General features: G+C 40.8%; 1 protein-coding gene across 1 annotated transcript in view; it reads right to left on the bottom strand.

The window, feature by feature from the left end:
• HHIP (hedgehog interacting protein) overlaps window positions 1-15,742 on the bottom strand; it is a 116,182-nt gene that overhangs the window by 42,470 nt on the left and 57,970 nt on the right. The window contains exons 5-7 of the mRNA XM_004017224.5: window positions 5,040-5,191; window positions 4,489-4,662; window positions 3,754-3,897 (exon numbers count right to left, since the gene is read on the bottom strand). Coding sequence (XP_004017273.1) covers window positions 3,754-3,897; window positions 4,489-4,662; window positions 5,040-5,191 — 470 coding nt within the window. The remainder of the gene's footprint in view (window positions 1-3,753; window positions 3,898-4,488; window positions 4,663-5,039; window positions 5,192-15,742) is intronic.

The following is a 15,742-nucleotide window of genomic DNA, read 5'->3' on the forward strand; positions in this document are numbered from 1 at the left end:
GCTTTTTAGTTCCTCTTCACTTTCTGCCATAAGGGTGGTGTCATCTGCATATCTGAGGTTATTGATATTTCTCCCGGCAATCTTGATTCCAGCTTGTGTTTCTTCCAGCCCAGCGTTTCTCATGATGTCCTCTGCATAGAAGTTAAATAAGCAGGGTGACAATATACAGCCTTGACGTACTCCTTTTCCTATTTGGAACCAGTCTGTTGTTCCATGTCCAGTTCTAACTGTTGCTTCCTAACCTGCATATAGGTTTCTCAAGAGGCAGGTCAGGTGGTCTGGTATTCCCATCTCTTTCAGAATTTTCCACAGTGTATTGTGATCCACACAGTCAAAGGCTTTGGCATAGTCAATAAAGCAGAAATAGATGTTTTTCTGGAACTCTCTTGCTTTTTCCATGATCCAGCGGATGTTGGCAATTTGATCTCTGGTTCCTCTGCCTTTTCTAAAACTGACTTGAACATCTGGAAGTTCATGGTTCACGTATTGCTGAAGCCTGGCTTGGAGAATTTTGAGCATTACTTTACTAGCATGTGAGATGAGTGCAATTGTGCGGTAGTTTGAGCATTCTTTTGCATTGCCTTTCTTTGGGATTGGAATGAAAACTGACCTTTTCCAGTCCTGTGGCCACTGCTGAGTTTTCCAAATTTGCTGGCATACTGAGTGCAACACTTTCACAGCATCATCTTTGAGGATTTGAAATAGCTCAACTTGTATTCCATCACCTCCGCTAGCTTTGTTCATAGTGATGCTTTCTAAGGCCCACTTGACTTCACATTCCAGGATGTCTGGCTCGAGGTGAGTGGTCACACCATTGTGATTATATTGGTTGTGAAGATCTTTTTGTACAGTTCTTCTGTGTATTCTCGCCACCTCTTCTTAATATCTTCTGCTTCTGTTAGGTCCAGACCATTTCTGTCCTTTATCAAGCCCATCTTTGCATGAAATGTTCCCTTGGTATCTCTAATTTTCTTGAAGAGATCTCTAGTCTTTCCTATTCTGTTGTTTTCCTCTATTTCTTTGCATTGATTGCTGAGGAAGGCTTTCTTATCTCTTCTTGCTATTCTTTGGAACTCTGCATTCAGATGCTTATATCTTTCCTTTTCTCCTTTGCTTTTCACTTCTCTTCTTTTACAGATATTTGTAAGGCCTCCTCAGACAGCCACTTTGCTTTTTTGCATTTCTTTTCTATGGGGATAGTCTTGACTCCTGTCTCCTGTACAATGTCACAAACCTCCATCCACAGTTCATCAGGCACTCTGTCTATCAGATCTAGTCCCTTAAATCTATTTCTCACTTCTACTGTGTAGTCATAAGGGATTTGATTATGACATTAGACCTGAATGGTCTAGTGATTTTCCCTACTTTCTTTAATTTAATTCTGATTCTTTACCCGAATGTAAACTATGGTCTTTGCGTGGTAAGGATATGTCAGTGTAGGCTTCTCAACTGTAACAAATGAGCACTTGGGTGGGGCACGTTGATAGTGGGGGTGGCAATGCTCGTGTAGGGGTTGTATGGGAAAATCTCTGTGCTTTCTGTTGAATTTTGCTGTGAACTTCAAACTAACCTAAGAATTAAAATGTCTTTTAGAAAGAGGAGAGGAGGCACCTGATGCCAGCTACCTGAAAGTGCTGGCTGACAGTTATCAGTAAGAGGACAAGCACAAGATTCTTGGCCTGCTGCTCTGCACCAAGGTGCTTAATAAAAGTCAGCTTTGCTCTGTAGCCAATAATTTTGGATTTTAGTTTCCTTTCTGCTTTATTAAATCCTCCTCTGCTTGAAATACTTTTGGAGGGAGGCAAATTGTTCAGCCCTCTCCCGCCGGAGGATGTAAGCCTCCACAGCACAGGCACTCTGCCACATGTACGGTCTGTAAAGCACTCCGCCGCGTGTTTCTATGCTGAGGGCCGGCACTCCCCGGGAGGGGTGCGTGAAGGGTCCGGTGGGACTGTGGTGACTCAGGCTGCTCTGACTTCAAAGTGCTGATTTGTGGTGGTGTCTGTGCATTCTGAGCTCCAGGAATGGAATGTGACAGTTTCCTCCACATCCTGAACCCACCTTAAGTATTCCCTGTCGCCCGGATTTTAAGATCTGCTGAGATGCCAAAAAGGAAATGAACTGTAGACTCGCACTTTGATGGAGGGGAGATGAAGGGCAGGAGGGATTATAAAAAGAAAAAGTTCGAGAAATACTCACCTTGCACATAATGAACACTCAATAAACATTAAATAGCAATAATAGCTTAACGAGTAAATGAATAAATGTGGCCAGATATCCCTTAGTATGAGTCACAGACCACAGACTGAATGAAGCCTTCATCAAAGAAATGCTATACAGTATTATACTTCCTTGCATTTTTCAAGTATATCCCAAATTTCTCACTCTACATACTTCTTTTGTTTTGGTTGGTGCCAAGTGGCATATGGGATCTTAGTTCCCCAAGCAGGGATTGAACCCACATCCCCCGCACTGGAAGTATGGGGTCCTGACCACTGGAGTGACAGGGAAGTCCCTCTGGTTAGCGGTTGTTTCTTTATGATTCACTGTAGCAAACAGTCAATCTGAATTCCTTTAACATTTATAATCTTTTTCAAGTAAAAAAGTTAACATTCAACTCAACTCCTTCCAAATGCCGCTGGGTCATCTTATATTAAGTGAAGCTATGATAATAAGTGGAGAAGGCAATGGCACCTCACTCCAGTACTCTGCCTGGAGGAGGAAGAGGAGGAGCCTGGTAGGCTGCAGTCCATGGGGTTGCTAAGGGTCGGACACGACTAAGTGACTTCACTTTCACTTTGCACTTTCATGCATTGGAGAAGGAAATGGCAACCCACTCCAGTGTTCTTGCTTGGAGAATCCCAGGGACCGGGGAGCCTGGTGGGCTGCTGTCTATGGGGTCGCACAGCGTCGGACACGACTGAAGCGACTTAGCAGCAGCATGATAATAAGAACCATAATTTATGTAAAATCTGTCAGGTGTGTCAGACAGCTAGTGCTTCACTTATCAGATTTGTATTTAATCAGTACAGCATCCTTGCAAGGTAGATATTACCATCCTTATTTGCTGTATAAGGAAATTAACATTTAGAAGTGTTTAAGACCTGGGTTCAATCCCTGGGTTGGGAAGATCCCCTGAAGGAGGCATGGCAACCCACTTCAGTATTCTTACAGGGAGAATCCCCACGGACAGAGGAGCCTGGCGGGCTACCATCCAGGGGGTTGCAAAGAGTCAAACATGACTGAACAAACAAGCATGCATACAAGGACAGCAGAGGGTGAGACGGTTAAACAGCATCACTGACTCAATGGGCAGGAATGTGAGCAAACTCTGGGAGATCCTGAAGGACAGGGGAGCCTGGCGTGCTACAGTCTATGGGGTTGCAAAGAGTCAGATACAACTTAGCGACTGAGCAAGAAGAGACAAAGGTTTATTAGTTGTCTGAAGTGTTCAGTTTGAAGTCTTAATCAGGACACTAGCCCACCAGTGTTTATCTAATAAGAACCTCCAAAATGTTAAGGTGATTTTTCTCTGTGAATTTGTCCTTTGCCTTCTCTAATCTGCCTTCTCAATCTGCTTCACACATTAATAGAAGAAAAGAGGACAAAATACTGGGTGACAACAAACCAGTGTGACTTTAGCGGCATAGCGTTGGCTGAGACTCTGCTCCGTGCCTGCAAACTCTCTTTCCCCCTCTTTGTGAATCCCAGCTCTGCGGTAAGGCAGGAGAGAGAAGAGGCTTGTATTCTCACCTGCCTGGATCATGGAGGCCGTGAGCAAACACTTCAGGGGGCTGGTTGGTGCTGTTGAAGTGAGGGTTGCTCCTGGGTATGGAGTACGGTGCGTGGCACATGTCAGTATCCACGTCCAGCCGGAGCACGGAACCTGTGAAGTCGCTGAGGAATCAGAGGACCACGTGAGGGCTTTCTGTTCTTGTTACATATTTCACCTACACTAAATGCAGGGAGGTTGCTCTATGGCTAAAAAAATAAAAATAAAAACTACCTCTCCTCATTTGAGAAAAAATTATTAACATTCCAAATTTCACACTGTGGGAAATGAAACCAGAGACTGTTTTGTTTCAGAGCAGCACCGAGACACACACAGCTCGACAGTGATGGAAGGGTGTGGCATCAGTGGGGTACTGCCTTTGGCATCCATCCTCTAAAATGTTTTTTTTTTTTTTCCAATCCACGTGTTTAACGTCCTCTGAGAAGTTCCACTGAACAACATCAGTCCATTAGGTAGTGTGGAAGGTAGCTGCTGTACAACCCCCACGGGAGGAACTGGTGTTAGGACATCTCAGAAGAGCGACTTTCAGAAATACTACATCAGCAGATTTATTGAATTCCTCTTCATGTTATAAATAAATGCAGATACTGATAATCACAGTTAAAGAAGTTAACCAAGGTGATCTAATTCAGTTTTTAATTCACTTAAAACACTTTACCATCAAGGGACACCTGTTTTTCTGTTTTGTTTTTTACCTTAATCCATCCATTTCTTCCATATCATCCAATGTGATCATCCCATCACCGAGGATGATGTACAGAAAGCCGTCAGGACCGAAGAGCAGCTGTCCTCCCAGGTGCTTCCTGTGGAGTTCGGCGACTTCAAGAAATACTCTGGCTGTTCGTAAATCAACTTGATGGGGGTTTTTCCTACGTGGTGGGGATGAAGCAAATCATGAGTGTGGAACGTGTCAGCTGAACCCACAGAAAGTAAACAGGACACAATAGGGAAGCACACACGTGGCGTGTAAATAAGCAAACATACTGAAGGCGAAGCTAATAAAAATCGCTGAAAAATTACGTTAGTTTCTAGGTTTCCCAAGTGGCATTTAAGAGGAAAGGGAATTGTGGAAAATGCCAAAGCTACCATTTTCTGCAATTTTCCTTAAAGACACAATCGGGATGTTCAGCCAGATGGAGACTGAGGTTTAATTATTGCCACCTGATGGTAAATTATTTGTAACTTCTAAACAAAACATTACAAAGACACAGTGAGATAAATAATATCAACCATCTTTTAATGATACCTGGATACTGTGTATTCCACAACTCTAAGAATATGATCATGAGGCCCCATAGCCCACCGTTCTTGGTTGGTGGTATAAGACACATATAGCTTTCCATTTTTCTTGTAATTGGGATGGAATGCAAGGCTTAGCAGTCCTCTTTCATCTCCTCCCTGCAGTCAAATGAAAAACACAAAGAATTGTGAAGTTAATTATGTTCTTTATTGTGTTTGAACTGGAACCCCCAAAAGAGTCCCTTTCTTCTTCCTGGATAATCTTTGTCCAAACTCTTTTCTTTCCTTCCTTGCCTACTGCACACACAAAAAAGATTATAAAACATTTCACTTTGCAGATCTCTTTAAGGGTTAGAAACAAGACAATTGTCTTGTGTGGTTATCTACGCACAAGACCCTTACACGACTTTAGTCAAGTGATTTGTGTATATAATCTGGGGAAGCTAGGAAGACAAGTTTAAGTGCTGTGAAGAATTCTTTGCTGGGTTACTAGGTTGCTTGTAGTTCACAGAAGACAAATAAAAAGGTTCATAATCAGCAGTCACTTCTAATCCAAGTCTCCCAAACCTAAAACACAGTGCGGGCTGCCAACTCCCACTGTCTTGGCAATCTATTTAGAAAACAGTTAAATTGCTTGTGTAATAGGTAAACCTTTGTTTCACCCTGGAGGCATCTACATCAGTTGTCACAACCACGGTGGTCTGTTCGTCATAGCTAGGTAATAAGCAGCCTTGGCCTAGAAATGAGGTATTTTTACATAGATCCTTTCGCTGCCTTGAGTTTTTTTCTTTATAGAAAGATGGAGAAATGAGAGGAGAGCTAAAAGCCAGGGCTGAGGTGGGGGTGGGAAAAATCCTAGAAAGGAAAGGGGACACTAGGAAATAAAAGAAAAATCCCAAACAACTTTCTTTTGTTATTATATGTATGTCAAGAATTGTATACATTAGGCATGCCAAATGCTGTAACAATTAAAACATCATCGTGTGCTTAAATAGAAAGGCATTTTATCTTTATTTTCTGCTAATTCAGCTTGATGAAACTCAATATGGTCTCAGCATTTGCTTTATCCCAAAAGTAGTCTAGGAATTTCTATAATGAAATCAAAGTGTCTAAAATTATCGAGTTCAGATACTTCAAGTTCACATCCTGGTAAGCCAGTGAGCACTTCGTCTGTAGTCTGCCGAGTTATGTACAATGGCGAAAAATGTGACCGAAACTGCCCTTAGGACATCACCTTATCCATGCTATTTCATTAAACAGCACATCTCTTCGGGTGAAAAGCTATAAGTTACTCCTTAGATGTGTCAGAGAAGCAAAACCAGTCTCTAATACTGCAGTTTCTTCACTGGGTTATACTCCATCATTCTCCTGCCTTTGTTCCCCAGAATAGCTTGTGTTACTAGAAATATATGATACTGTTTGTAGTTTGTAAGCTACGTGGATTTGTGAATTTCAAGATCTAGGCATAAAAGTTTACTTTTAATAAACACTGTTTATTTCCTGGATTAGAGAAAAACTGCTTTCATATGTATGCCATCCAAAACGGAAACATCCAAACTTTAAGTGTGTGTAAGTAATACAGTGGGTGCAAATATCCCAGAACTACCAAGTTATTATTCAAATGTCCAAAAAGCCAGCCTCTTCATTTGCCTATCACAATATGATTAATTTTAACAATGAGAACTATCTCACTGAAGGGTAAGTCTTTATGACTTTATGAATGAGCCTGTTTTTTTTTTTTGGATTATCTTATTATGATGATTTTAATATTAACTCATCTTTTTTCTTACATCTTGATTAAACAGATAGCTCTTGCCTTTCATATGATATGTTGAAAACAGGGATGCGTAACTAATATTTGATTATAGAAAAACCACTGCACATCTCAACCTCCCTGATGGCTGTGGAAGGAGGCCTAGGGGTGGGATGTAGTTTGTAATTAATTCCTCTTGCAGATACATCCTCCTCTAAAGCAGTGAATGCAGGTTAAGTACTGCATGCCTACTTCACAAATGTTTGTGTTCCACTAGAAGAAGGTTTTGTTGAAAGCAGTTCTTTTGTAGTCTTTAATCAAATCATCTGAAAGACAATTTGAACTGGCTAGCAACATGGTTTAAAACTGTGTTGGTTGCTTTTTGGGAATTAGGTGTAGAATTCATGCACTGTAGAGAGACAGATGGGAAAAGAGATTTAAATAAATCCACAAGTGATTGAAAACAGTTGTTTACCTTAGAGATTGATGTATCTCACGAATGAATTTGGAGTTGGGGGGACATCACTGACTTTTATTAAAGGACCAAATATGGAGACAGAACAAGACATCTGAATGACAAGTAAATAAATCAAGAAAGTCATTTAGAAAATGTCCTGAATTTTTCTGGTTATAGGATTTACATTTGTTTAGGTGGTGCTAGTGGTAAAGAACTCTCCCGCCAATGCAGGAAACAAGAGATGCAGGTTTGATCCCTGGGTCAGGAAGATCCCTGGACGAGGGCATGGCAACCCACTCTAGTATTCTTGCCTGGAGAATGCCATGGGCAGAGGAGCCTGGCAGGCTACAGTCCATAGGGTTGCATAGATTTGGACAAAACTGAAGTGACTTAGCATTAGCACACACACAATAATTACACATGATTTCACTTTTCTAAAGTCAGCTTCCAGGTGCAAAGTAGTGTTCTGGGTGGTTTACAAACAGGACTAATCACTCAATCATTTCAGAGAAATACTCACTTTCATAATTATAGTGATGAAAAAATTTAGTATACTATGTAAATATTCTAGGGTGTCTCTCAAAACTGGCTTTTAAAATTATATCATATAACACAATTCAAAGATTGGGAAGGAAGGATATTTGACTCCTGTTGGGATTTTGAAGTATTGGTAGGCTCACATTTAGCTTGAATTAGCCTGCAGAAGTATGCTGTCCATTTAAAGCATGTTACAAATCATAAGAATGGAGAAGTATGTCAATTGGGCACTGAAGTTTTACCTTTGGACCAGGGTCAGAGGCTATAATGCCAGAACCACCATCAGATTTTTGAGGTTTCCAGACCTTCTGTGGTTGCTTCCACCAGTCTTCATCAGCGCATTGCCGCCTGAGAGCCTGAGTGTTGGCCCCTGGCGCCAGGATCGAAAAAATGGCCCAGCTCTTGCAGGCTCATCAAAAAGCCCTTATGTTAATGTCTTTCTACTCTTTCCCATTCTTTCTCTTCATTATGTGTAGTTTTATGGAATGAAAATCAAGCACCCCCCCCAGAAATATCAAATTATTGCACTGTTCCTATTGAGCATTTGGGGCAAATGAACCTCTAGTGATTAATTAGTTCAATCAAGTTGTCTTAAAAGGAAGATAAACACAGTCCTAGATGGCAAATGGAAGCTCCGCGGTACAGAGAGCCACACCTTTCCAAATGACACTGACTTCTAACATCATACTTGTGAAAACTGTTAACCTAATGTCCAAAATGTTTACCCTAAGTGATGTGAGAAAGAGTAATGTGTCCAAATATTCACATTATACTTTGTACTTTATTACTAATACCAAATGCTTTGTGTGTGTGTCTGCTGCTGGGAGTGACCATCACTGCCTGAACTAAACTGGCAAAATGTAGTTTACAACACTTAAGAGTTTCCTCTATTTGGATAATGCTTTTTTTTCTCCCCCAAGTTTACTGACTGAAGCTTCAACAGAATATTATTATAGGCTACCATAAGCCCCTTTCTTCCCTGTGCTCAGGCCTCTCAATACCCCATCAACTTCTGGACAGCCTCTCCACCAAGCACCAAGGGCCCCTCAAAAGCAGGTACTTGCATGATTTGAATATAATGTCCCCATACATTTTGAAACCTTGAGATCAACCCATGTTTCAGGGTGCATCATAAAACCCTCTTTAGGAGCTTTTGTTAAGAAGTTAACCACCATTATAATCATCATCCAGCTCTCAGGAACAATTTCACAGGGTCAGTAGAAAAGAGACAAAGCCCATAAGCAAAGCGTATTGATGACTTTCATGTAAGTATGAGATGAGATCTAGTCCTACAGTTTTGAGATAAACTCTTACCTGGTGAACACATCAAAGTTCTAACCAAATAACTACAAACATTTTTCTTTGAAGAAAATGAAGCAGCTGTTGAAAAAGACAGGGAATCATGAGATGATTCTAACAGGAAGCATATTTTACTTTTTTACTAGAAATTGTGGGGCATGGCCTTTCATTGTGATATTTTAAAGAAAACATTCGAATGTTTTCATATTTCAATGTGGCTAACGTTAACTTTTTTCTGATTTCTGCCTACTTTAAAATTGGCCTTAATATTGTCTATTTGGCAATTGGCTTGCGTATTTTAGGAAACAGGGCTGGGCTGCACTGAGATGGAAGCATCATTTCTCATTTTGCATAGTTTCCTTAGTGACCCTTTGGCAAGTGACTGGCTTCAAGGTCAGTGATCCATAGAACAGCCCTACGGTTTAGAGAAAGCAAAGAAATGTAAAGTAAATAAGGCACTCCCTGTTACTATCTTGTCAAACAAAAGCACATTTAACACTCACCCAGCAAATATTTATTGAATATCTACTTCGTGTTAGGCATTATATTTGGCACCAGGGGTAAGATAATCAACAAGAACCAATTCCTGTCTTCCAGGTGCTTATCCAAGGAAGCAGGTAACAAAGTTTTCAGTTGTTATTTCCCCTATAACTTCTTTATGATGCTAATTTGTGATGCAGGGCAGTAATGCTACACTATTAGAAATATGCATGACCCCAAACCAAGCATTAAACAGAGTAAATAGCTATTCTGGGTAACTTCTGACATGAAGTTTAATCAGCATATTTTCACTGAGGTTTCTCCACTCTAAAACACGGTAAAAAAAAAAAAAAAAGAAAAAACCTTGGTTTTATGACAGATAAATTACATGAAGATTAGGCAGAGTGTCTACAAATAGTAAAACATCTTCTAAATTTATCTTACATCTGTTACCCAGAAAAACACGTATGAATGAAGACCTCTGGTAGAACTTTTGTTCTCTTAGTAATGAAGGAGTTTCTAGGAATTAACATAAGAATAGACTGGTGGCACTTAGAATTCTCTATAAAATATATACTTTTATTAAAAGTCAAGTCACACATTTCCTTTATTAATTGTCATTAATGTCTATGTTTTAAAGGCACATTATCAGGAAAGGGACAAGAGAATTTGGAGACCAATGTGAGCCCCTCCCCGTGCAAGCCTGTGCTTCTTAGACTGGAACCTTTTGCTATTCAGAAATGACAAACAGGTTTATTTGAGAATTGTTCATTCAAATACAATACCAGGTTTCTATTACTGCTGTAAAAAGTCAGCATAAACTTAGCGGCTCAAAACAATACAAATGTATTATCTTAAAATTAGTAAGTTAGAATCCAACCCAGGTCTCACTGGGCTAAAGAATTGTGTTTTCAGAACCATGGTCCTTTCTAGAAGCTCTTAGAGGAGAATTCATTTCCTGTTCCAACTTCTAGAAGCCCCCTGGCATTCCTTGGATGATGCTGCCTTCCTCCCATCTTCAAAGTCAATAACAGCAGGGTTGAATTCTCATAGCTCACCACTCCGACCTCCTCTGCTGCCCTCTCTACTTTTAAGAATTTGTGATGACACTGAACCCACCCAGATAACTCAGTATAATCCACCACAACCTCAACTCCCCTTTGCCAGTTAGGATGAGGAAATCTTTGGGGGTAAGCTTCCCCGGTGGTTCAGATGATAAAGAAATGGCCTGCAATGCAGGAGCCCCAGGTCTGATCCCCAGTTTGGGAAGATCTCCTGGAGAAGGGAATGGCTACCCACTCCAGTATTCTTGCCTGGAGAATTCCATGGATGGAGGAACCTGGTGGGCTAGAGTCCACGGCGTTGCAAAGAGTCAGACATAACCGAGTGACTTTCACTCACTAACATCTGTTGGGGAAGGGCATTATCTGCCTAATACGTGGCTATTTTAATCTATTTTTTAAAAAGGATCTTAAGCACTGATAACTTGAGCCATCTTGGCTGTGCCCTGAAAGATAGGACTAATGAAGCTCACCAATACATTCATATCGAAATATCTAAGGAGATTCCTGGTGCTGGAGAAGACTCTTGAGAGTCCCTTGGACAACAAGGAGATCAAACCAGTGGATCATAAAGGAAATCAACCCTGAATACTCATTGGAAGGACTGATGCTGAAACTGAAACTCCAGTACTTTAGCCACCTAATGTGAAGACCCAGCTCATTGGGAAAGACCCTGATGCAGGGAAAGATTGAAGGCAGGAGGACAAAGGGATGACAGAGGATGAGATGGCTACATAGCATACCAACTCAATGGACATGAACTTGGGCAATCTCCGGGAGATAGCAAGAGACTGAGAGCCTGGCATGCTGCAGTTCACAGGTTCGCAAAAGTTAAGACGTGACTTAGGGGCTGAACAAAAACAACAGCAACGACCTAAGGAGAGCACTTCCACAGCAAGCACTCTCTCTCTGAGCTGTCAGCATCACAAGAACAACTAACACCCTTCAAAGTGAAGTGAAAGCACTTTTCAGAATGAAGGAGAAAGTGGAGACCACCTATATGTGGGCATAGATGAACTCAGTCAAGAGCAGAACTCCTGTGTTAACCACAGGATGCAAAGAAGGCAAAATCAACGTAGGCAAACCATTTCCAAGCACTAGACGACCTCAATCTCACTAAAACTTTATTTTGGCTTGTTGGTAAGTTTTGAAAAGCACTGTATTCATTTCTCCACAACCCCTGGAAAAGATGAGAAGCATTGCTTTTCAATAGTTCCCAAAGTCTAATTTGGTCTCAGAAGAGGAGTCAATCTCCTGAAGAACCCAGAGGGTTTATGGGAGGGGCTGCATGATGTTATGGCACAGCATGATGTGGGCCGTTGTATAATACAATGGAAAATATACTTGAGTTTTTGGCCCTGTTTCTTGGCACAGAGTTCTTAAAACCAATGGAATTTCCTGCGTGATAGGAGCATCTTTTATTCTTCATCAGCCTTACCTGAGTTTATGCTAACAAAGTGACTTTTGGTATTTCCCCTAGCCCCCATAGGTTCAGGACTTCCCTGGTGACTCAGTAATAAAGAATCCACCTGTAATGCAGGAGACGTGGGTTCGATCCCTGGGTCAGGAAAATCCCCTGGAGAAGGAAATGGCAAACCACTCCAGTTTTCTTGGCTGGGAAATCTCATGGACAGAGGAGCCGGACAGGCTACAGTCCATGGGGTTGCAAAGAGTCAGACACAACTGAACAACAATACATAGCTTCAGGATGGAGACCAGTAGCCAGAGGAGCCAAAAGGTGTAATTGGGGGATTAGAACTTTCAGTCCCACCCACCAACCTCCCCGGAGAGGAGAGGGACTGGTGGTTGAGTTCAATCACCAACAGTCATGATTTCATCAATCAATGAAGCCTCCATAAACCCTTAAGTGGTGGAGTCTGGAGAGCTCCCAGGTGGGTCAACATATTGAGGTACTAGAGGGTGGTGCCCCTGGAGAACGCATGGGAGCTCTGTGTCCCCCTAACTTCTACACCTTATCCTACGCTCCCTTGTAACTAACTGCTCTGAGTTACAGCTTTTATAACAAACTTGTGGTGAAAACTTTAAGTATTAGTCACTCAGTCGTGTCTGACTGTTTTCGACTCCGTGGGTCTTATAGCCTGCCAGGCGCCTCTGTTCATGGAATTCTCCAGGCTGGAATACTAGAGTGGGTAGCCATTTCCTTCTCCAGGGGATCTTCCCAACCCAGGAATCAAACTCAGGCCTCCCCACTGCAGGCAGATTCTTTACCATCTGAGCCACCGGGGAAGTCCAACAAACCTGTGATAGTAAGTAAAGCCATTTCCTGAGTTCTGTAAGTTGCTCTATGAGTCACTGAGCCTGGGGAGGGCGGGGCTCTCGGGAACCCCCGAATGTGTAGTCAGCTGGGCAGAAATGTGGGTAGTGTGGGGACCCATGTATAGCTGGTGTCTGTAGGGGAGGCAGTCTTATAGGATTGAACCCTCAATCTGTGGGGTCTGGGTGCATTCTGGATAGTGTCAGAAATGAATTGTTGAACACCCAGTGAGTGCTGGAGAATTGGTTGATGTGAGAAAAAACACCCCCAAACCAAAAAAACCACAACAAACAAACCTCTGTCATTTGGTGTCAGAAAACATTCCAGAAAAAACCTGAGAGTTTCTTTAGCTCTGGGATCTAATGCCTGATAATCTGAGGTGGAGCTGATGTAATAAAAATAGAAATAAAGTGCACAATAAATGTAATGAACTTGAATTATTCAGAAGCCATCCGCCCACCCTGTCCATGGAAAAACTGTCTTCCAGGAAACCAGTCCCTGGCACCCAGAAGGTTGGGGACCACTCATCCTCTTTCTAGGAAGGAGTTCATGGTCAACTCTATCGAAGAAGTCTAAGTTATACTTGGAATGATTTGGTAGTCTTCCTGTTGTACAAATTTTATTTTGGAAGTCGACCTTTTTATAAAATATCTTGTGCCATTTTATTACTCACTCTCCTGGGCCTTCTCACTTTCACTGTTCTCTGAGCATGAAACCACAATATACTGAGGATCTGTCACTTAGAGTACTAATTCTCCCCTTTTCTTTAAAACTGCCTCTATTTTTCCAGATTTGGCTTTTCTTTTAAATAAGTCTGTCTGTAATTTACTCCCTCTGAGTTTCCTGATAATGAATGCACTTCACGGCACTGTCTTGTCTCCTTAAGGCCTCTGCTATGCTTAATTGTATTTACCCTCTGTTTCAGCGCTTTAAAAAAGTATTTACAGTTTTCAAATGCTGGCAGGACCCATGCTTGCCTAGACCACACTCTGACAAAGAGGTCTGTCCTGCTTCATATGAAGTTGGAGAACTGCTAGGAGATACCCCAGTAAGTCAGAGCTTTGAGGAAGTGTTTTATGGGGTATATAATTTCTGGTATGTAGCAATCGGGCCACGTCAAATGTACATTTAAGGTTGTACATTTTATCTTCTGATGGTAGCAAATGCAAAAACAGACGAGAAAAGCACAAATGAGAGGATAAAAGATATTCGAGATGGAGACTAGCTACCTCAAAGTCACAGTGCCCTCTTCAACGATTCTCTTCCCCACTCTTTTCAAGCATAAACAAAATAAATCAGTCACACTGGGTTTAAGTAATGACCTGCATGGAGGCAAGATACCAGAAGTGATTATTTTCTAGAATTTACAGCTTTCCAGCTGCTTCTTATTCCATGTCCTAATATTCTTTTGACATCTTAGGCCGATGGGGAAGAAAGTATACACATATTCAGTTATATAGGTAAAAACTGTTATGATCACAATAACTTACATCTGGGTGTACATGATTTATTTTATACTTTATTTTAAACTTTAAATTGTGAATGGAACCAACTTCCCATCTGAACTGTGATATCTGATACAGGATGGCACATTAGAGAGTGGACTGACTTGTTCCTTTTATGCTATCCAGGCAGCAGTTAGTTGCTGCAGAACCTTTAATATATGCTGCCCAAGGAATCTAATATCGTATCAGGGAATGGCTTGGATACTAAGGACTATTTGGCTCAATATGGGTCAAGTACTATTAATAATAATATCTGTCATACTCCGGAGTTCAGTTCTCCAAAATATCTTCTGTAAAAGAAAAAATGAATGCTTCAATAAAACTAAATTGTGTGGAACATCTATTTGAAATAATGACAAAATACTAAGCTACAAAAAGTATAAACTCTTTTTAAAACCAGAATCCTAGCATTAAGCACTTTTCTGAAGAAGGGAATATATAGCGATGTTGGCAGTACTTTTAGAGAAAGCTCTTATGCTTTGTTTAGGGTACCCAAAAATAAATTAACAAAAGTTTTGATAAAAACTACAAGGACAGTCATGGAATTACAAATGAATAGGGAATTCCCTAATTGTCCAGTGGTTAGAACTCTGCACTTTCACTGCCAGAGTCCCAGGTTCATACCTGGTAGAGAACTAAGATCCCACAAGCAGAGAGGTGTGGCCAGAACAAAACCAAAACCAAACAAAATGAATAAAAATGATACATCAGAAAAGACTGTAGCTACATTAAACTCTTCTATTATAACCTACAGGTTTAATACTTGTTGGGCCTTAAATTTTTAGAAGTACACATTTCCTGTATAACATAGGATATTCAAATGTATAATACATACATTAACATATAACTGAATCACTTTGCTGTATACATGAAACTAACATAATATTGTGAATCAACTACACTTCAAATAAATAAATAATAAAAATTAAAAAGACACATTTCTAGATTGAATTGAAAATGAGTAAAATATTGGGCAGCTACATTTTTGGACATAGCAAAATATCAGATATGTAAATTAGGAACTAGACCAATTCTCCACTAGACTGTAAGGTTCTTAAAGGGAGGGGCCTGATCTTGGTATTTCTAGTATCTTACAGTGGAAGCCTTGTCATAAATGGTAGCATGCACTGAGCACTTACTGTGTGCCAGAGACCATGCTAAGTAATTTGTAAGCATTATCTTGTTAAAGCTTTATATAAACTCTAAAGTTTAATACTATTTTATTATTGTCTTTACTTTATGGATAGAGACACAGAGACATAGAGGATTTGAATAACTTGGTCCACATGTACAACTACAAGAGGCAAAAGAGAGATTACCTGGCTGGAGGAGAAATAATGTAA

The sequence above is a fragment of the Ovis aries genome, chromosome 17 (assembly GCF_016772045.2).
Source record: "Ovis aries strain OAR_USU_Benz2616 breed Rambouillet chromosome 17, ARS-UI_Ramb_v3.0, whole genome shotgun sequence".
Taxonomy (NCBI): Eukaryota; Metazoa; Chordata; class Mammalia; order Artiodactyla; family Bovidae; genus Ovis; species Ovis aries.